The sequence below is a fragment of the Aspergillus mulundensis genome (assembly GCF_003369625.1).
Source record: "Aspergillus mulundensis strain DSM 5745 chromosome Unknown scaffold_2, whole genome shotgun sequence".
Taxonomy (NCBI): domain Eukaryota; kingdom Fungi; phylum Ascomycota; class Eurotiomycetes; order Eurotiales; family Aspergillaceae; genus Aspergillus; species Aspergillus mulundensis.
In genome coordinates this window covers 772,588-792,824 of record NW_020797890.1, presented here as the reverse complement: position 1 = coordinate 792,824, position 20,237 = coordinate 772,588, and the positions used below count along the sequence as shown (strand labels likewise).

Sequence of the window (20,237 nt, the reverse complement as noted above, 5' to 3'; positions counted from 1 at the left end):
CCGTCGCCATCTTGTCAACTTCTACTCTTCACCAGCTCAACTTCTTCTTCCTCGGTCATCCATTTTGCTACTCATCATCGCGCACTCGTCACATCCCGGTCGAGCGCAATCCGCTACTCCCGTCTGCAAAGCTCACTTGTTAATCTCCGTCTCGAGGTATCGAGTCCATCCCGCCCGACCCAAGAGTAAGTATTTGTGATTCATGCCGTTTCTTGTGTCTGTCCTGCTTGCCCACTGTACTTGATCTTGAGCGCATGTCGTCCCCGAAGCTTGGTCAAGAGATATCTGCAATGCGATCTCCGATTACATCGAATTCTCGAGTCAACCACCAGTGGGCACGTGCGGCTACCTCGACGAGATTGGCAACCGGAGGTGTCGCGCAGTCTCTCAAGAAAGCAAGGAATGAAAATATGGGATCTACAGATTACCACGAAGCTTTGAGTTTATTCCTGTTCCTTGAGGTGGTTGTTGCGAGCCGAACCCCATATCCTTCATCCATATCAATCTTGCGCTTTTATTAATTCTCGCCTATTCAAACCTGTGTCAATCCAGGCTTTATACTAACATCTACAGGCCTTCCTAGGCTTGTCTGATTGTTCCGAAGTGTGTCCTATACGATGGCGCTCGAGGCGAAGGAGATCGAGTTAAAGGCAAAGGCCCTTACAAAGGCTGCGACTCAAAACGAACCCGCCGCCAACATAGTGTCGCTATTGAAGGAGTTACAGCAAGGTGTTAAGGCTTCGGAAGATCTGCTGCGGTCCACTCGCGTTGGCATCATAGTCAACAAGTTCAAGCAACACAAGGCACCGGAAGTCGCACGCTTATCGAGTGAAATCGTCTCCAAATGGCGTAACGAGGTCAACAAGCAAAAGGTGGGCGGGTCAGCGGCCGGAAGTCAACGATCAAGCGCATCGCCACGCCCACCGCAGAACGGAACCGCTTCGCCTGCCAGCGCGACCCCATCCGACAAGGCCTCAAAGCTCTCAGTGCCCCCAGACAAGCGGACATGGAAGGCGGACGGTGTTGATACCAACCAGACGGGCAACCGAGCGCGCGACAACTGCATTGGGCTTATGTATGATGGTCTATGTCTACACTCGACGGAATCTCCCAAGGCTGTGCTCGCAAAAGCCGCCGCGGTAGAGGCAGCAGCGTACGACGCTTTCGGACCCGAAACAAAAGAGCCCTACCGTACCAAGATTCGCAGCTTATTCCAGAATCTCAAAAACAAGTCCAACCCAAATCTCCGAGTTCGTGTTTTGAGCAACGAAGTCAGCCCCGAGCGCTTTGTGAAGATGTCACACGAGGAGCTCCGATCCGACGAACAGCGAGAGAAGGACGCAAAAATTCAAAAAGAGAACATGGATAAGGCAATGGTTGCTCAAGCAGAACGCAGTATCAGTCGAAGCTTGCAATGCGGCAAGTGCGGACAGCGCAAGGTCACCTACACAGAGGCCCAGACCCGCAGTGCGGACGAACCGATGACATTGTTCTGCACATGCATGAATTGCGGAAAGTCATGGCGCCAGTAGTTGGCAATCTTTCTTTTCATTCATCTTTCTTCTTATTTGCCAAATATGTGCGGACTATTACCGGCGGCGCGGAGTTTGGGGGCTCATTTAAAAGGGGGAGTCATTGCTGTTGATTTGGGCAACGGTCGCGCAGACACAATTCTGCATCTATTGTTATCATATCGTCCTGAGGGATTGGCCATTTGTTAAGTTTGTAGACACTGGGGAAAGAATGCATTACCTTATCATAGCTGCCACCACAGTGCATGTAGTTTCAACAGACTAATACATGTCGTCTATTCCAAGACTTCAGTCTTGGGATTTATACTCCCTCAATGTAGGCAGCTTAGTGCTGGAGTGCACAGTAGTCAGGTACATCCAATGTTGCCATAACTACGTCATCCACTGCAGCCTTCCCAACCAACGGAGCATGCAGTTCCTACAACCTACATACAGCATCAAACTTGCTCCAATCAAGACATCAAAAAAAGCCACAGCAGATACAAGACAGAGCCCAAGCAAAATGCCTCCTTATACCCGCGCGACCCTAACGAACGCAACACAATTCCTCCTCCACGCCTTCTCAAGCTCTTCCGACCTCCCAACGCTGCTAAACACATTCACCACCTCACCAAGCCCAACAGTACACGAGCACGGCCTCCCACAGCTCGCGCCCTTCCTGGGCCGCACATTTACGGGCCGGCAGCAGGTGGAGGAGTACTTCAACTTACTGAGCGAGCACCTGGGCATCGAGAACATGCGGTTCGACGACGAGAAGGAGTGGGCTGTTGATGTTGAGACGGGGGTCGTCTGTCTGAAGGGGTATGCGCGGTTTACGAGTAAGAAGAGCGGTCAGGGGTGGGATGAGGTGTTTACCTATCGGATTGGGCTGGTGCGGGATGAGAAAGAGGACAAGGTCAAGGTGAGGAGATATGAGGTTTGGGCGGACACGGGTGCTGCTTATTTGGCTGCGAAGGGGGAGTTGGAGAGTTTATCTTAGTGAATCGGGTTCTGTGTTCAAGGCTGTGCTAGGCTAGCTACTTATGCGTGCCAGTCAATCCAGTCAATATTGCCTGGCTGCCCGTCCGGGGTCAGGAAGACTTTCGCAGGAGAATCATACGGCGCGTATTCCTTCGCCGTCAGGACCCTCGAAGCATTGGTCGACGCCCGTCCTGTTGCGTTGAAACCCGGCCCAAAGGTGCGGTACTCTGCTTGGAAGGTCTTGTTGGACAGACGGCCGACGCCATCAATGATCCAATCAATGTATCCCTCGGGATCAATGCTGGCATCCTCATAGGATTTTGCAAAGATTGAGCGATGCAGTTCGTTCCAGGGCCTGCCGAGGGGACAAGAACCGACGATGTCCGGGGCAATCGAGGCATTGGCTGCTCGGACGGAAGAGTCGACGATGTAAACGCCGTACTTGTTCTCAAATGTTGTGTTGGTGCCCTTCCAGGCGGTAATGCCGCCGCCGCAGTTGCGGAGGAGAATATCGGAGGATTGGATCCAGGCGGTGCCAAAGCCGTAGAGGAAGTCGGTTTGGCCAGCAATGATGCTCTTGTGGAAATAGGCATTGCCGAGTTTGCCTACGTAGACCTGCGCGTTTGTTAGCTTGTTCATTACTTCCAGAGCCAGCGCGGACGTACGGTATCTTGATAGGAATAGAACCCGCAGTAGTAGAACCCTCCATTGGCCCGGCTAAAGCTGAGTGCATGCGCAGGACCATCCGAAAAGTCAGCCCAGGTGTTTGTAAAGTCGATATTGTACGCGCGAAAGTCGATAGACCCAAAGGGCGTGTCCTCGGGCACGGCAAACCCAGTCGGACCGGAGCCAGTGTAGCTCGCGTTCAGAGTAGGTGCGACAGTCAAGACGCTTCCAAACACATTATCGACACTCTGACCCGTGCTGTCGTGGTTGGCTTGTGCCCAATTGATCGTTACCAGATTCTTGGAGGCGTCGGTGACATGACCTGTCTGCCCGAGCAGCGTAACCGGGCCAGGACGGGTAACGTTGACTTGCTCTGTGTATTTGCCCGCTAGGATCAGGATTGTCTGGCTGCTGTTGTCATGTGGCAGGGACAGGATTGCGTCTTGGACAGTTGAAAAGTCGGCCTTGGGGTCATATGCGGAGACAACAAGGGTGCCTTCGGGGCAAGCTCTCTGCGATCCCTGGCAGCTCCGGTATCTGCTCGATGGTATACTCGCTGCGCTGGCCAGGAGCGCATTGAGAAGCACGGAGGCCCAGAATTGTGGTCTGAACATTGTATTTTCCTATGGACTGAACGTCTTGGAATGAGACAATCTCGACGCCATGGCCATCAATGGCTCTTATAGATATGGCTGGCTATTGTCCCCGGAAAATCTCCATGATTCGGGATAAATGCGGGGGAGCAAGAAGCTCACGGGTGAAGAATCGGCTGTCTTCGCGAGCATTGTTTAAATGAATCAAGCATACGAAGCTCCGGCGTTGAATACCCTGGAGGCTTTCATCCAATTGCAATGGCTTCAACTACCAAGGAGGGATATGATCAGCCCGGCCTCTGGAGGAATTGGTCGACTGAGTTGACGGAAAAATCCACGAGCAGCATGACGGAAAATTGAGTCCCGCCTGTAGGAATTAGCAAGATTCTAGCCACGGTGCGGAGTAATTGAGCAGTTTCTTACTGAGGATACTCAGTGCGTATAGTAGCTCCGCGGGCAGAGGCGAGACGCGATGAGATTTCCCATCGGCCAGGTTCGATTGGCTGGAGCTACGGAGTATATTGTACCAATCGAGCTGCCGATGCCACATGGATGAAGCGTGGCAACGCAGGTAAGATGTGAAGATGACACTGATGCAGAAGATGCAGTGTTCAACAGTTCAAGCAAACAGAAGCTTCAAGCCACAGTTTCAAGATCACGAGATCGTGGCCTCAGGCAAGGGCGCACTGAACCTCAACGTCAACGAACCTCAACTTCTCGCTTCTATCAACATTTCCATTAGCGATATCAATGACCACAATCAATGCGATAACCCTCGCTCTCAATTCTTCGCCATGACGCAAATGAGAACCGAATAATGACACACGTTGCGATCCTCGTCCTATCCCAAACATTCGTCATCAATAGTTCCAAACCGCGGCCCACCGGGCTAGCGAGCTGCGAAGCTGCGAAGACTAAGAGAGAGGTCACGACTCACACCGCGGAGTTGGTCAAGTTAGCTAAGCGGCGCAGGCTTGCAGCTGTGGCCTGTGAGCACGCGACACTGGCAGACTGGCAGTGTGCACACTGCACTGTGGACAGGCCGCTGGGGGCTGGGGGCTTTGAAACAGAAGCTGGAGAAGGTACGGAAAACAGGTACGAATCCAGCCTCGGTGAGACTCCGACCACGCGCCTCACGCAACGCAAAAGATGGAAACGAAGCTCGCGATGGAGCCCCAGGCCGATCTGAATCAAACAAAAGGGGACGAATTGTTATAGGACGAAACCGAGAGATTGTGTGGATTGTGGATACGATGGATAAATTGCACTATTCCTTAGCGTGGTACTGTGCGCATGCGAATTGCGAACATCCTCCACAGGCTGGAACTCGGAGATGAGGTCCCAACTGGGCAGATTGCCGGTTCTCCCCAGGTCTGAGTTCTTTTTCAAATCGAAAGTTCATTGAGAATTGCAAGGCCGTTTACTTTGAAGTCTACAGAAGATGGAAAGCAGTAATTCTTGAACCCTTGTTTCACTAAATTTATCACTATTAATCACATACATACATGTAAAGAAGAAAAGATGACTCTATCAAGTTAGAGCATGGGTAATAGGGTGAAAAAAAAGTCTATAATACGGGTAAAAAGCCAGGGGAACCGACTTATGCATGTATGGGCAAGTGATATCCAGATGATAGGAAATTAGATAAAATGAGAGATGAGTAAAAAGCGTTTACTCATCGTCCTCTTCGGCCTCAGTGCGGGCGCCAAGGGTGTATCGTGACTTGCCGTGAGCATCAACTTCGTGTTCGATAGCCAGCTTAGAGAGGTGGTTAAGCAGGTTCTCGACCTTCGTGTCAACAACGGAGCGGTTCTTGCGACCGAGGTTGTCAAGGCCGGGGATGATGGTGAGGAGGTAGTAGACCACGGCAATAATGATCGTGACACCAATGGAGTAAGCCCAGATGACAACGACGGTAACAATGTCAGTGTCGTTGTTGGTAGAGAAAGTAGCCTGGCTAGGGGGGCTAGTCTCAACGTAGTCACCGGCGAGCCAGCCGAAGACACAGAAGAGGGTGGCGAGGACATCGACAACGAAGATGGCACCAACCAGCTGCCACGAGGGCCAGGTCTTACCACCACGGGTGACGAAGATGAGCCAGTTCTCAGTGAGAGAGACTTCCAAGAAGAGCATAGGCTGGGGAGAACCGAAGTTCTGGATGATACCACCGTTCTCAAGGAAGAGGGAAGCACGCATGATCCAGGTACCGGCAGCAAGGAGAACACCAAGAACGACGGAGATGACCCAGATCTTGGGCAACTGCCATTCGACAGGACGCTGCTCGAAGTGAGCGTTGTCGTAAGCAACGGCGATGGTAGCCAAATCAGCGAACAGAGCGATGAAGACAATCAGATCGGCCTTGATGGTCTCGTTGATGATGATCATGGAGGTGACGAGGTAAAGCTCAAGGTGGATACACAGAGCAATACGGTACTGGATGTAGGCCTTCATACGCTGGAAGATCTGACGGGCAAGCTTGATAGCATCAACGATGGTGCTGAGACCGGGAGCGAGGAAAACGATATCGGCAGCGGCCTGGGCGGCTTCGGTGGAACCTTCGACAGCAATACCACAGTCAGCCTTCTTGAGGGAAGGAGCATCGTTGACACCGTCACCAGTCATGGCAGTCAAGTGACCACGCTGCTGGAGCATCTCGACAACCTGGTACTTGTGCTCGGGGAAAACTTCGGCGAAACCATCGGCCTTCTCAACAAGGTCGTGCTGGGCAGAGCCGGCGAGACCACCGTGGATCAGGCGCTCAGAGTCGTAAACCTTGGTGCTGAGAGCAAGCATCTTGCAAGTTTCCTTGGCAATGGCGAGAGCATCACCAGTCAACATCTTGACGGAAAGACCGAGGTGCTGGGCTTCGGCAATGGTGTGGGCAGTGTCCTCACGAGGGGGGTCGAACATGGGGTACATGCCGAGCAATTGCCAGGGCTCACCCTCCTTCTGGACGGCGACACCAAGAGAACGGAAACCACGGCGAGCAAACTCGGAAGCCTTCTCACGGAACTTCTGAGCCTCATCCTGGGAGCACTCAGACATGGCGAGGATAGCCTTGGGGGCACCCTTGGCACAGGTGTAGCGGACACCGTCGCAGGTACAGATGGTAGTAATACGCTTAGAGACAGGATCGAAAGGAGTGTACTTCTCGGTAACCCAGTTCCGAGCAAGAATTTCACGCGCCTTGGGGTAGCGGCGGAGAGTAAGGATCGTAACCTTGTCGATGGGGTCGAGGTTCTTGACGTTGTGGTTGGAAGCAATGGCAGCGACAGCCATCATCCAGTTCACATCCACACCTTCGTTGACGTAGGGTTCACGAATGGAAAGCTGGTTGGCAGTGAGGGTACCGGTCTTGTCAGAGCAGAGGATGTCGACACCAGCAAGAGACTCAATGGCGGTGAGTTTCTGGACAATAGCCTTCTGCTCAGCGAGGTAGGCAGCACCGACAGCGAGAGTGGTTGTGGTAACGACGGGAAGACCGACGGGGACACCGATGATGAGAAGAATCAAAGTCCAGTGAAGGAGAGTGTTGTCAGAGTGCTCGGGAGTAGCGATCTTGAGGTGACGGTAGAAACCACCAATCCAGGCAGCGAGAATCCAGAACATGACGAGAACGAGCAGAGAGGTACCGATGTTGTCCATGACAGCCTTGAAGTGACCCTGGTCCTGGGCACCCTGCACGAGAGCAGCGGTCTTACCGACGAAGGAGTGCTTGGCGGTAGCAGTGACGATACCGTAGGCCTTTCCACGCTTGCAGCCAGTGGTGTAGTAACAGGTGTCGGCCATGTACTTGTCGACAGCGAGAGATTCACCAGTGATGGCGGACTGGTCGACGGCAACGAGGGAAACACCGAGGCGGGCCTCGATTCCTCCATCCTCATCATCATCGTCCTTCTCCTTGAGGGTGTCATCGTTGGCAGAGGCGAGGTATTCCTTGTAGGTCTCGTAGCTCTCGGGCTTGTCGTAGTCACAGATAAGGCGAACATCAGCAGGGACAATAGTACCTTCCTCGATGATGACCTATTTAGAGTGTTGGTTTAGTCAAAGAACCTTGATTTGAGCAGCAGACGGAAACCACTCACGATATCACCAGTAACAAGTTCACGGGCAAGGATCTCCTGCTCCTGACCATCACGCTTGACAATAGCCTTCATGGCAATGTCACCCTTGAGAGAAGCAACAACATCGGCGGCCTGCTTTTCCTGGTACCAACCGACGACAGCGTTGAGCATAAGAATACCGATAATAACACCGAGATCGATCCAGTCACGAAGACCAGCAGCGAGGAGAACAGCCAATTCCATAACTAAACAAGCGCATTGAGTCAGAACAGTGGTCCCAGAGACGTCCTGCAGAGCGGGCTCTTACCATAGAGAATAGGACCACGGAAGTAACCAATGAACTGAACGAAGAAGTTGGTCTTCTCGGTAGTCAATTCGTTCCAGCCAGCACGCTTGCGGCGAGGCTCAACCTGGCTGCCGGGAATACCGTTGAGGTCGGTCTCGAGCCAGTCCTCGGGGCACACAAAGCCCTCCTCGCCATCGTCACCACCACCCTTGCCGAACTTCCACCAGGGCTTCTTCTGCTGCTTCGTGCTCAGAGCACCAGCACTAGAAGTCGAGCCACGACGGTTGTCGCGAGCGGTCGAAATGTAGCGGTTGAGGGCGCCATATTCGTCAAGGCCAGCGCCTTCGTTCAAGTCGGTGGGACGAGAATGGTCACCATTCTCGACGTCGGCAGCATAGGAAATCTTCCGCTCCGCCATTGTTGCTACGGCTCACAAAGCCTCACGATCCAAACGATGAGAGCAGAGACAACGATCAATGACAGGGATGGCAAGAGTCGGACAATCCTATAAAAAAGAAGAGGAAAGAGAGAGGGGAAGAAGAGCGAGAAGGGCAGGGAGAATGGGCCCTTTAATATTGAGGGGGGGAGAGTATGGATTTCACGGGACCACGAACAAACACGCCTTGAAGCTCCAACGGGCGGGCAACTTTCCCTGTGCGTAAGCCCACTTTTTTTTTCTTTTCTTTTTTTCCGATTTTTGTTTTTGGTTTTATTTTTCATGTTTTTTGGGAGCTAGACAGAACGGGTCTAGTGCGGCCGGGACTAGTTAGCCACTGATCTCAGGTTCTGTCCCTGACTACCTGGCACACTCACACCACCGCTTAACGGCACGCATCATTACACCTCTGTTATGATTGTTTGTTACGGAGTACTCTTTTTTCCGTGGACCATGGGAACCCACATGTCGGAACCAGTCTAGCTTTGGAGATTGAAAACTCTCCTCTTTCCCTTTGTTGACGGTGGGTGCCTCTGGCTGGCACCTTGATACGGCACCTTTCGCCGGTCGCTCTTGTCGTGGTCCTGGATGGGGAAATCCCTCCTGCCTTTCTCCATCCTCCATCGCACTTGGCGGCCATGACCGGCAGACCTGTGCCGAGTTCGCCCCCCTCCTTCTCCCGGACTCTCTCCAGACTGAGACGAGGGTGACAATTCGACGAACTTTACTGCGAGTCTTGCAACCACCGGGCGCTGCCCTACGGACGAGGAGGCGAACTGAATCTCTTGCGGACAATCCCGACGCCCCGGTCGTGGGAGATTTATCCGCCTCGTCCCGTCGCCTTTCTGGCCGCCTGAAGTATGTCATGATTGTCAATCGGGTTGTCACTGTCGGTAAAAATACGGGATGGACGGGCATCTCCACGGGGTGTCCTGGGGGAACAAGGCTGGAACTCGCGGTTATGATACGCCCAGTTCATACCGCATCAAGATCCCTTTTTGCCGCCAGCGGGCCGCCCTACAGTCTTGCGCTTTTCTATGCGCGATTTTCTGGCCTGGCCTGGCTAAGGAAACGACGATAGTAGTGCACATAATAATAACTACTACTACACTAACATCTCGTGGATGATACAATAATAAATGCGACTCTGCGACTGGCTCGATGCCGAGTGAAACTGCAGTCTGCGACTAGAAACGAGGCGACACTGACTGACTTTGGACAAGACAATGACAAGAAACGCTATCGATCTTATTGTCAATCATTATTCGGAAAGTCTGCCTCGTTCCCTTGCCTCAAAGCGCCTTGATATTATTGGGATCTGATATCTCGGTTTCCCCGAGTCATACGGAGAGACTCCGTATTATCATTGTCACTGGAGCCTCCCCAGGGTTGTGGCTTTGAAGACTATGAAGTCATAGGATACGGAGTATACGGAGTACAGTCTAGTTGCGATTGACAAAACAATCTTCCTCTTTAGAGATAGCCCAATAAAGCTCCGATCGTCAGACTACTCCAGGGTAGGGTCGAGACCAACGTGTCTCTCTCCAGAAACTCCGTCTTCAGGATCATCCATGATGACTACATAGTCTACAATGAGGGTCGCGGCCACGAGCTCCTCAAACGGGAACGCAAGGGGTGTGTCGAGAAACCTGAAGCCAATTGCGGTTATGCAGGGTCAAAACAAACAAAGAATCAGGGTCTCAGCTGACACACATCGACATCATTATCCTCAAGTTATCCATCATGGCTGGGAGCTTGGCTCATAGTCCGAAACTGCCAGCTCGTAATGCCTAGACTGTCTATCTAAACACACTGTCATGGCTATCGTCTACCAGGTCCCATTTGAATGTGAAGCCGGTGATGATTCTAGCCTTTGCTAGCCAGGTTGCTAGCTCAGAACAAGTGATTGTTTGACCTAGGGATGTTATAATGTCGACATTTTCTCCAAAATGTCCGTCTGTCCGTAATGTCCATGTTTTGAATGTCTGTCCGGATGGACATACACGTGACTARGTGGGCTAAGCTAGTCCCYAAAAGGCTTAGATTTYTYTAAWACTACCTTTYCYAGATTAGTAGCTTACAGGCCCTGAAGGACTACTCTTCCTAGGGAAGGTGGGGCGCCGATCGGACATACCCGGCCTGAAAATGTCTGTCAAGTTGACATAAAAGGGTCGAAATGTCGGACAGACATTTGTCATCTAACATCCCTAGTTTGACCCGATTCCCGGGTACGGAGTAAGCGCCGAAGGGCTATAGCTTCAGCTTCAGTGTGAAGCTCCTCGGTGCATACGGGGTAAAGAGAACTCGGCCTGCCGAGTCCCTGATTGCCGTTGCAAACGTTCGACGTCCAATCTTCCAAGAAACGCGCTTCAGTTCCACGTTCCAGGCAACTCGGATTCTTCACCACTTCCAGTCTCAACCTGGAGCCTTCTCTTCTTGCCATCAATCAGCTCACCTTCGTGCATCCCTGTCAACCTGCCTCGGTTTCTCCAGCCTCCAGGAAAGTGTGACGACTATCCCCCACCCTCTAATCCGAATATAGTTTCGCTCCAGGTTTGCTTGCCGGGAGGTTTGTCTCCATCGTCGAGCTCTAGATGCGTTATTTCGCCTGAATGGCCAGCATCACTCCTAGCTGAGCTCCTCTTTGAGGCTTTAATAAGAGTCATATCTTAATCTGCGTTATCGCTGGAGCGGCTTACGTCCATACATACTTGACGAGACACTCGTATGACAATAATAACCTTACTACTATAGTGGCGCTCTGGACGAGCTGGGTGCTCGTTCTATCCACCGCGTGGACTCTCACCGAGCAACAGCTTCCGGGAAAAAAAGAGGTCACCCTGTATACCGTTGACCAGTAGATAAGTTCAGCTTTGCATACCCGAACAAGGCACATGCGTTCCACGTTCTGGATAGAAGATCTGTTCTTCCGAATGCAGTCAGCGTCGGTGTGCATGTGCATGGACTTTGTGGACTTTATTGACAGTAAACCCGGGTTCTCAGTCAGTCTTGAGACCAATGAGCCTCCTTCACTTTACAAACAACTCATACATCCTGGTTCATGCATAGCAGGGTTGGAAAAAGCGACCCATCACGTCTGAGATGTCTGAGAATTTACGGAGTAGATGCAGTTTGATGTCGCACTGAAAGCGCGGGGGAATTATCTGACAGCCTTAGATCGGCCTCGACCCTCGTATTTCTTCCTCTCCCACCAGACTGCGGTTTCCTACCTGGGGATGCGGGTGAGCAGGCAATGTCCAGGTTGGTTCCCTGGTTCACCGACCCGGAGACCCCAAGCTTCACCACACATAATGCTTGTCCCGGGAGTCAGTCAGATGGTTGGACTATGCACTACTGCCAAGGTGCATCCTCCACAGCCTCATTTCGTCTCATCGTTCAATGGTTCGACCCCAGATTTCGGTGAGCAGGTGCAGCCTGTGCAGGTGACTCGACACTCCATCTGGACTCTGCGCACCTCCCTCCTTTCAACCAAGGGGATCCGTGGTACGGAGTATCTAGCCACGTTGTCAGCTGCAAGGGAGCAGCATGTGGACTCTCACAGGCTACACAATCCCGATGCGAGCAGCAGAAGCGAGGTGAGAAAAATGATTATTGATCAGTGGATGATTGATCTTGTACAAAAGCATATCGACCAATCTACTTCGAACAGAAACCCGACGTTATTGACCGGTGTGGAAATATGACGATACTGCGTGGGGTTTCATACATGCCGTGACACAACTAAAGACGCGAGCTTGAAAGGAATCGCGGGAGGTCCGAGAGAAGCTCTTTCCCTTTCTTGGTATGAGGAAGTTTGACGCCCGTCTGGATAGCTTCCCCTCCCTCACAGCAGAGCGCTTTTCGCGGCTCACTATTTCTCAAATCCCAAGTCCCAACCCCTCAAGCCCAGCCTCTTCTGTCATGCAACGGCCACGGTGACTTCACGCTGCTGGATCAGGCTAGTCCATCCTCTCCAGACTCCCGTTCTTGCCGAGAAGGAGGCAATGGCCAACCAGAAACCCAGCTGTCCATGTCATTCTTGCGATTGTGATTGCCCTCCCCATCCCGACCTCACGAAGGATCAAACAGAAGCAAAAAATGACGCCGCACCGCACCTCCGTGCGCATCGACCCCGGCAGAGGTTTGCGATCGAGTTTCCGGGGGATTCTCACCGGTGCCGGGCAAGGACCTCTCGCAGCAAGCTTAACCCAGTGAGGCGAGATTCATAGTAATAGCACGTCAGCCAAGCATTTCCCACGCCAGCGTGAAGGGTATCTGGAAGACGAGGACTGGCTCTCGCAAGGCTGAAATGAGCTTCTCTTGCCTCCTGCTTGGAACATGACTTTCTCCAAGGTCAACTTGATGCAATTGAGCCCTTGAGATCATTCGATAATCACTTCGTCCTAACCGAATACGCACAACTTGTCGATGACACCGTAATTGAAGGAGCTCTTGATATGAATTGAGGTGGAGCTGATAGGCAAGCTGCTGTCCTGAACCAAACTCCTTCTGCCGAGGCCTGAGATACACCCCACAGATAACCGTGGAACCAAATGAACTCCTAACAGTCCGCGGCTCTCAGCCTCTCATCTCCTTGCTCGAGTCGCGACGAAAATTCTATAGCAAGCCTGTCGTGGGGAAGTCTCAAACAGTGTCTGATACTTCACCGCTGCCATGGCCCATGGATCGTGATTCCGAGTCATCGACAACGCTCTGTGCAGCATCGGGGTCACCATCTAGTCGAACTAGCGACCGATCGTCGTTTCGTACAGGACTACGGAGTACTGAATTGAGACTTGGGGATTAATGGGGGCGATCTTTGCTCTTCTTGCGCCAGACCACGTGAGGCCACAGCAGGCCACGAGGCACAAACAATTAGTTTCGTCCGTCAACATTCAACAACAACCGTAGTCTACAGACGTTGGAGATGTCATCTATCTGTTCCGCGGCGCAATAAGATGGGTAATAATATCGCGCACGCCAAAAGTGAGGCCATCGCCTTCCTTCCCCTCTAGCCTTAGCCTTAGTGGAGTTTGTCCGGTACCGGAGTAACTTTGATGCCGGCCTCGTGGGTGTAGCTGATTTCACGTTACTCTGAGTGGTCGCGTTGCCACCGTCAAAGACCGAAAGCGTCCACCAACTCTGGGGCCAACTCAGGTACCGTCACGGTCCTGCATGATCGAATCCGTCTGATCCGTTCTCGACTTCTTCTAGAAGACTTCGTGGGTCTAGCGGCATCTCTGGCATCACCGCCATCAGAAATTCGCTCACGCGTGACATTTTGGCACTCATACTGATGATAGCCCAGATGCTACTCCGTACAATTACGGAGTATCGCTCAGACAATCCTGGCAGATGGTCGGAAATCGGCATGACACTCAGACCAATTGGATCGGCTCAGTTGCACGCGCACTACGTCATGAATTGAAAACTCAATCGGCAGCCCGAATCCATCTCCAGGCCGTGCCCGGATGGGGCAACCGGGTAAATTCACGCGTGCGTCGCGTAATCTTCGCGATAATCTCTGTTTTCCGGCCCCTAATTAATTACGGAGAAACGGCCACAGAGTACAAGAGAGAATGCGGGACACAGGCCTACGGTGAGTGCGAATATTAATGACGCCTGGCTTCGGCAGCAAGAGAAGCGAGATACTCGACTCGGTTAGCGGCCCATTCCGTATCAATCTTTACTCTATACGGCAGGTTACGGCAGCAGTGGACGAAATGAATCCGTCTCTCTCCATAGTCCATACTCCATGGGGTTGATTCGCGCCCGGGACTTGTTCCCCTGATTGATAGGCAAGGCCCTGATATCACAGTATGGGGTCTTGGTATTAATAGAAGTTGGAACAACCTGCTGGACGTCGAATTGCGATCGCTAACGAGCTCCAGAGAAGGGCTCTAAAGATGGACTATTGAGTCCGGTGCGGTCTTGGCTTCTGTACCTACAGTAGTTTACGGTCCGGCCGTACCAGAGTTACGCCATCCAAAGGTACGCCCACTCACCGGCCCTGTTATTGCAAGCACACACTATCCCCAACACGAGCTAGGGAATTAAGTAAGAGGAACACCAAATTAATCAAGATAATGGATGCCGCTCCTGCAGCTGTGAGTCGCTAGCAGGCCACCCCACTCCTCCGGAGACGATCGCCCGTGCCAAGCTGTCGCATCGATGATCTTGGTGAGGGATTTTCTGCGTGCCCAGCCTTATTCTACTCCGGACGAAGGATGGAATAACCCGAGGCTGTTCATGATTCAGCGCACCACATACGGTTGTCGGCGAGAAGTACATCGTGGCTCTGGCTACATCGCCATGCGATATTGCTTTCTGCCTACTGACAGCAGGATGCGACGCTTCAAGAGTACGCAATTGCCTTCTAAAAGTGAAGCTTGCCAAGCACACCGCGCAGGAGGTTACGTGCTGTCGGTAGGCAACTTCAATCGATGGAGGCGCAAGCTGTCGAGACCATAGAACCCTTACCCCATGATCCATGGCATCGTGTTGAAGGATTGGATGGCTTCGAAGTCACCCCACGACGGCGGCAGTGACCTACAGCCTATGGTACGGCTATGGCTATAGCGGACACGGTCCGGTCCAAGGCTCCAAGCCCGATTGACTCCTAGGTTCCTAACTAAAGGAGTTAAAGTTGAGGCAGCTAGAAGACGGGACGGGACAAGAAACAGCTCATCATAACCACGGCTTCTGCCTGAGTCTTTTGACGCTGGTGGTTGACCGTTGGCATCTCCGCGATATTCAGTGTTCTCGAGCACGAGTTAGTCAGGCTGAGGCATCGTACTCGTATCCGCTCAGCAACCCCAGGCGAGACTGACTCGAGTCACTCGATGAGTCCCCGGAGGGAACAGTAGACTACAAAGCGAGGTTGATGATCACCGGCTAGGGATAGAGGTCTATACGCCCTGGCGAATATCTCCGTGCGTCACTTTGGATCTCTGCTCCCTATGGGCGGGAATAGATACATGAACTTGAGGACTACGTACGAACTGCGACTGACTCGGACTCGGACTCGGACGAACCGGATTTTGCCTCGTCCGAGCTCACGCTCTAGGTAGACTGTCTCTACAGTCAAAGAGTCAAAGAGTCAAAGACTCGAAATCGCTCACCCGCAAAGTGTCCAAGACTGAGATGCCGTGTTATCCTGAAGTTCCTGCTCAGAGGAGCTAGATCGCTCCGCATTCCGTATGCACGGAAGACGCACTACAAAGTACTACGTGTCTTCGAGAGCACAAAGTCCATCGATAAGTGGCTCGGACGCAAAATCAAATCTCGGCTTCTAATCGGCGTGCTAGCAACGTAGTCTACTCGTCAGTCTACTCGGGAATCGGCACGTTTGAGCCATATCTAAACCAACCACGGAATTGATACGAGCGATGGCGGGTGAGTTCCGTGGTTGACCTGACTCTGTCTCGAACGCACTCTCAAAGACTCTTTCCACGAGCCAGATTTGGAGACTCTTTGGATGCGCGATAAGATTTTTCTGGAAGACAGTAGACTGTCCCTGTTCCAACTTCCAACCGCCCGACTGATTGACTGCTGTGCGGAAATGGACTCCGACCACTTCTCGATATCCCGCCGGAATTGGTTCAGACGAGTACTTTTGACCTTTTCGTGCTTACCACGTTTCTATATTCTACTCCAGATACAACTGATCCAACCGAACCCGCGGCCACTTGACTTACCGGCAGCGTCATAACAGCTTCGTCTCAAATATCCAGCAAATTAACCTGACGAGACGTTACACAATCAACGCCAAGTGATCATCTTCAGGGATGTCGGTCTTGCCAGGCCGGCGGAATCGCCCCCCGCGCCCTCAATTCTAAAACTTCGAACCTCACCCTGAGTTATGCAATTCCCAGATTATGCGCACCCGGTACACCCAATTTGCGACTCTGCATTGCAACTGGTAGCGGATAGCATCACTCTGCAGCAGTACTCGTTAGAGTACCTGAGACGAAGCTGGGACTTGGGAGTTTGGACCCTGGCCATTGACTTCGTCAAGGAACACAGTGTAACAGGCAACGGCCAGCCAAGCCTGCATTCCTCTCCATTCAGCAATCGATTCGTTATCGCCGGAGTAGCAGCATAGGGTATCCCGTGCCTATGCCAAGCTCAAGAAAACAGACTGTGCATGCAGTTGACATTGGTGGTCTCCTGTCGGGGACGTTCTGCCTACAATGTGACGCCCGAATAGTGATAGTGATTAGTGATACCCTCAGGGTTGCAGTACCGGTGACGTATACGGGGTTGAGCACGGGGTCGCAGTGCATGACTCGACTACCCCGTACGTCTCAGGCTCACAGCGAGTGATTCAGTGTTGCCGTTCTGCCCTGCAGGTCGGACTTGGCCTGGCGATCTGTATTCATCGAATCATTATCACGGGCCCAGGATGAAACCAACCCGAGTCAACGCCCAAGTAAGGCGAAGCGCCAGAGCCAAACTCGCTGCTGCCTGCAAATCCCATGAGTCCGCATCGTAGATCATGTCTCGGGGTCGTATCGATCAATCAATCAGGCAGGCCAAGATGCGGGAGAGCTCTGCGCAGTGCGCACGAGTGACGAGACCCCTGCGCACGAGACCCCATTGTCCAATGCCTTGGGTCTTGGGGCTGCCGACCGAGGAGACAAGAAAAGCAAGTCAGCCTGCAGGTGAGAGTCCCCGAAGTGAAGTCCGAAAGTTCGTCCTATTGCCGCCAAGCAATTGCGATGGACAGGGTGCGCTTGGCACCCCTTGTATGACTTTGCTTGATGATCTTGTAGAAGTGTCCTTTGCTAAACTGTATTGTGGTCGTAGCACAGCACCGCATCTGTCTACGCTGCTCTGTAACACTACTGCGTCCGATCCAATGGCACCTTCCTGATCATCACTCTCATCGTCAGACACAGAAACTCAGTTATTGCTACACCCCGCCAAGACCCCTGCCATGCATTCCTCTCGGTACATTGACTTTGAGGCATTCGGTGAGGGCGAGATGAGAATGAGGTTTGTTTTCCCCCCATTATTGATTCACCTCTTGGCTTCGAGGCTGGAATGTCCTGTCCTGTCCACATCGATATCGACCCGGGATGGAAACTGCGATGCCTAGTCTACCAGCTTCTAAACATGAATCAATCAGCCCATTGCATTGCACTGCCCCAAGCCCCCAACCAGTCTTATCTCTGAAGATCCCGATCAACTGGAGCACCCCGGACCCGTGGATAAACACACAAAGCGCACCAACAAAGGCAGCACCATTTCCGGGGGATCGACATCGCCGGGATTGGCGTGGCATTCCTTCCAAATACTGCGCTTGGCGTTTTTGCTCTTTTCGCGCTGAAACTATGCAAGGCCGGGGCGTTCCCTGCATGTTTTGGTCGAGGTCTTGCGAAGCGATTGCCGTGGCTGTGTCTGTCTGTGCCTGTGTCTTATCTATCTGCCGGTTAAAGGTCAGTTGGTTACATAACGGTGTGTGCTAATGCGATGATAGGCGTGGGAGTTGTGGTATACATGGTTCCTGAGCAATATGGGGCACGTACGGAGTACTCACGGGGTTAAGAGCGAAGATACTCCGAGCGAGGACGAGTTCGGTGCTGTTTGCTACCTGGGTGAATGTCTGGGTGAGAAGTCATCTGGTACGGAGTATACAGGGAAGGTAGGTAGGGTATAGGATCCCTCTGGTTCACAGATGAATATATATTCGTTCGCTTTAACTCGAAGCAGGGCTGCAAAGTATATGTGGCCGGTATATGATCAGTGGTCAGTATACAAGTAACTTAATGTTTGTAGTCCCAGATCTATATATATGAATTCATGTGTGGTCTTAATACCAAGTGCTTAGAGGTGCTCTACTTAGGGCACGGTCATCGGAAGCACTTGCCACCACTTCATAGGTATAGCTTGTTCGACACAGTGAAGCATACTGCCCTATTGATGGGAGTAATCCTCTACAGGTCCTTACATTCCAGGGCTCTATGACATTTGAGCATCCTACGAGGTGGATATATAGACCTGAGTTAGGCTCTTATGTACTTGGTGCCCACACACGCAGACTTCAAACCATTGATGACCACAGCGGCGACGTTCAATTATGCCTTGAACAGAAACATTTAAACAACTAGGGCTCTCCAACCTCATACATTCTAAAATTCACGCCCATCCCCGGTGTCCCCACGATCTCCGACTTGTGAAACTACATCTTCCACTCTCCGACATACTCAATCCTCTCGTACCTCTGCAAAATCCTCACAATCGTATACCCCATCTCCGCCAGCGCAAAGTTCTGGCCAATGCAGATCCGCGGCCCGCCATTGAATGGTATATAATGCCACGGCTTTGGAGACCATACCTCCCACCGCTCCGGCGAAAAGACAGCCGGGTCTGCGAAGGTTTCAGACACCGGTGGGTAGAGGTCTGCGCGGCGCTGCATGGCGTATGTCGAGTATGCGACTGCGTCACCCTTCAGGATTGTTATCGGGAGGTCGCCATTTGCTCCGCCGCCAGTGGACAAGGATGTATCCGTCAGAGCGAATCGGATGTTATAGGACACGGCCGGGTAGAGGCGGAGAGTTTCGTTGATTGTGTGCCGAAGGTAGGGCATGTTCTTGAGGTCTTCGTATGTCGGTGCTCGTGTAGAGCCTACTCTGCCAAGAATCTCACAGCGGAGTTTGGAGGTGACTGCTGGATAGTGGGAGAGTACATAAAAGGCCTAGGAGAGTGTCGCGGCCGTAGTGTCTGGGCCGGGGAGAAGGACAGATACGACTTGGTAACGGATTGTTTTAGGGTTCCGGATGTAGCTGGCTAGGGCGTGGAGGAAGGTGAAGGATCTCTCCGAGCCGATTCCAGGCTCGCTCGCTTGGAGACTTAGTGTATCATGAACGAATGGCCGGACAACCTCAGACCCTCTTTATACTTGCCGCGTGGGTATAGATGCTGGGCCGCGCTGCGTTTGTCAGTTCAAGTCATTGTTGAGGTATGGGCACATACCCGATCATGGTCAGCATTATCTGGGTGCGCTCAACATCTGCAAAGGCCAAGGCAAAGTCCGCCTGCGGGTTTCTCCAGGCTGTTGATGCCTTTGCCGAGCAGGAACTTGGTAATAGCGTCGAGGGTCATCCGGTAGAACAGGTCCATGACGTCCGTTGAATCGCCAGAAGGACTGTATAAGCGCAGCATGGTCTGCACCTTGCGCCCAAAGATATCTAAATCGCTGAAACGATCCTTGACAAACATCGGACGAATGAGGTTGCGGATGCCTTGCCATTGTTTCCCATCTGTAGTAAAGATACTGTCCCCAAGGAACGGAATCCACAGCTTATGAAAGAGCTCGCCCTTGCTAAAGTCTGCAAACTTCCCTGTTAAGACGGCTTTGAGGTGCTCAGGTTCGCGGGTCTGTATCACGCGGAATGAACCAAAGATGTTGCTCTCCACACAGTTCGGCGATGATGGGTGGCCATGCTCAAAGCTGTTGAAGAACCGGTATAGACGGTGCTCGCTCTGTGCCTTGATGAGAGCGAAAAAGAAGCGGGTCGCTTGACACCTTAGCCATAGCATATCAGGTAGGTTTACCGATCCAGGTACGGGAAATGATGTCCCTCGGGATAATGAGCGCAAAACCGCCGCCTTTCCGATACACTCGCTAGTCATGGATAAAGAGCCTAATCGGCCTAGTAAGTATATAGATTAGAATAAGCCCACCTAGAGTGAGCA

General features: G+C 52.3%; 5 protein-coding genes across 5 annotated transcripts; 2 read left to right on the top strand and 3 right to left on the bottom strand.

The window, feature by feature from the left end:
- Positions 1 to 617: 617 nt before the first annotated feature.
- DSM5745_02938 (transcription elongation factor DST1) lies at positions 618 to 1,532 on the top strand (the record flags this gene model as incomplete). Its single annotated transcript, XM_026744954.1, has 1 exon — positions 618 to 1,532. The coding sequence occupies one exon, from the start codon at positions 618 to 620 to the stop codon at positions 1,530 to 1,532; it is 915 nt and encodes a 304-aa protein (XP_026605820.1).
- A 502-nt stretch (positions 1,533 to 2,034) lies between these two features.
- Positions 2,035 to 2,511, top strand: DSM5745_02937 (uncharacterized protein; the record flags this gene model as incomplete). The annotated part of the gene is made up of 1 exon (XM_026744953.1): positions 2,035 to 2,511. One exon carries the CDS (start codon positions 2,035 to 2,037, stop codon positions 2,509 to 2,511), a length of 477 nt encoding a protein of 158 aa, XP_026605819.1.
- A 41-nt stretch (positions 2,512 to 2,552) lies between these two features.
- DSM5745_02936 (putative pectin methylesterase) lies at positions 2,553 to 3,772 on the bottom strand (the record flags this gene model as incomplete). The annotated part of the gene is made up of 2 exons (XM_026744952.1): positions 2,553 to 3,107; positions 3,158 to 3,772. 2 exons carry the CDS (start codon positions 3,770 to 3,772, stop codon positions 2,553 to 2,555), a joined length of 1,170 nt encoding a protein of 389 aa, XP_026605818.1.
- Positions 3,773 to 5,422: 1,650 nt separating this feature from the next.
- Positions 5,423 to 8,519, bottom strand: DSM5745_02935 (plasma-membrane proton-efflux P-type ATPase; the record flags this gene model as incomplete). Its single annotated transcript, XM_026744951.1, has 3 exons — positions 5,423 to 7,774; positions 7,837 to 8,060; positions 8,123 to 8,519. The coding sequence occupies 3 exons, from the start codon at positions 8,517 to 8,519 to the stop codon at positions 5,423 to 5,425; spliced, it is 2,973 nt and encodes a 990-aa protein (XP_026605817.1).
- An 11,025-nt stretch (positions 8,520 to 19,544) lies between these two features.
- Positions 19,545 to 20,174, bottom strand: DSM5745_02934 (uncharacterized protein; the record flags this gene model as incomplete). The annotated part of the gene is made up of 1 exon (XM_026744950.1): positions 19,545 to 20,174. The coding sequence occupies one exon, from the start codon at positions 20,172 to 20,174 to the stop codon at positions 19,545 to 19,547; it is 630 nt and encodes a 209-aa protein (XP_026605816.1).
- Between the last annotated feature and the right edge of the window lie 63 nt (positions 20,175 to 20,237).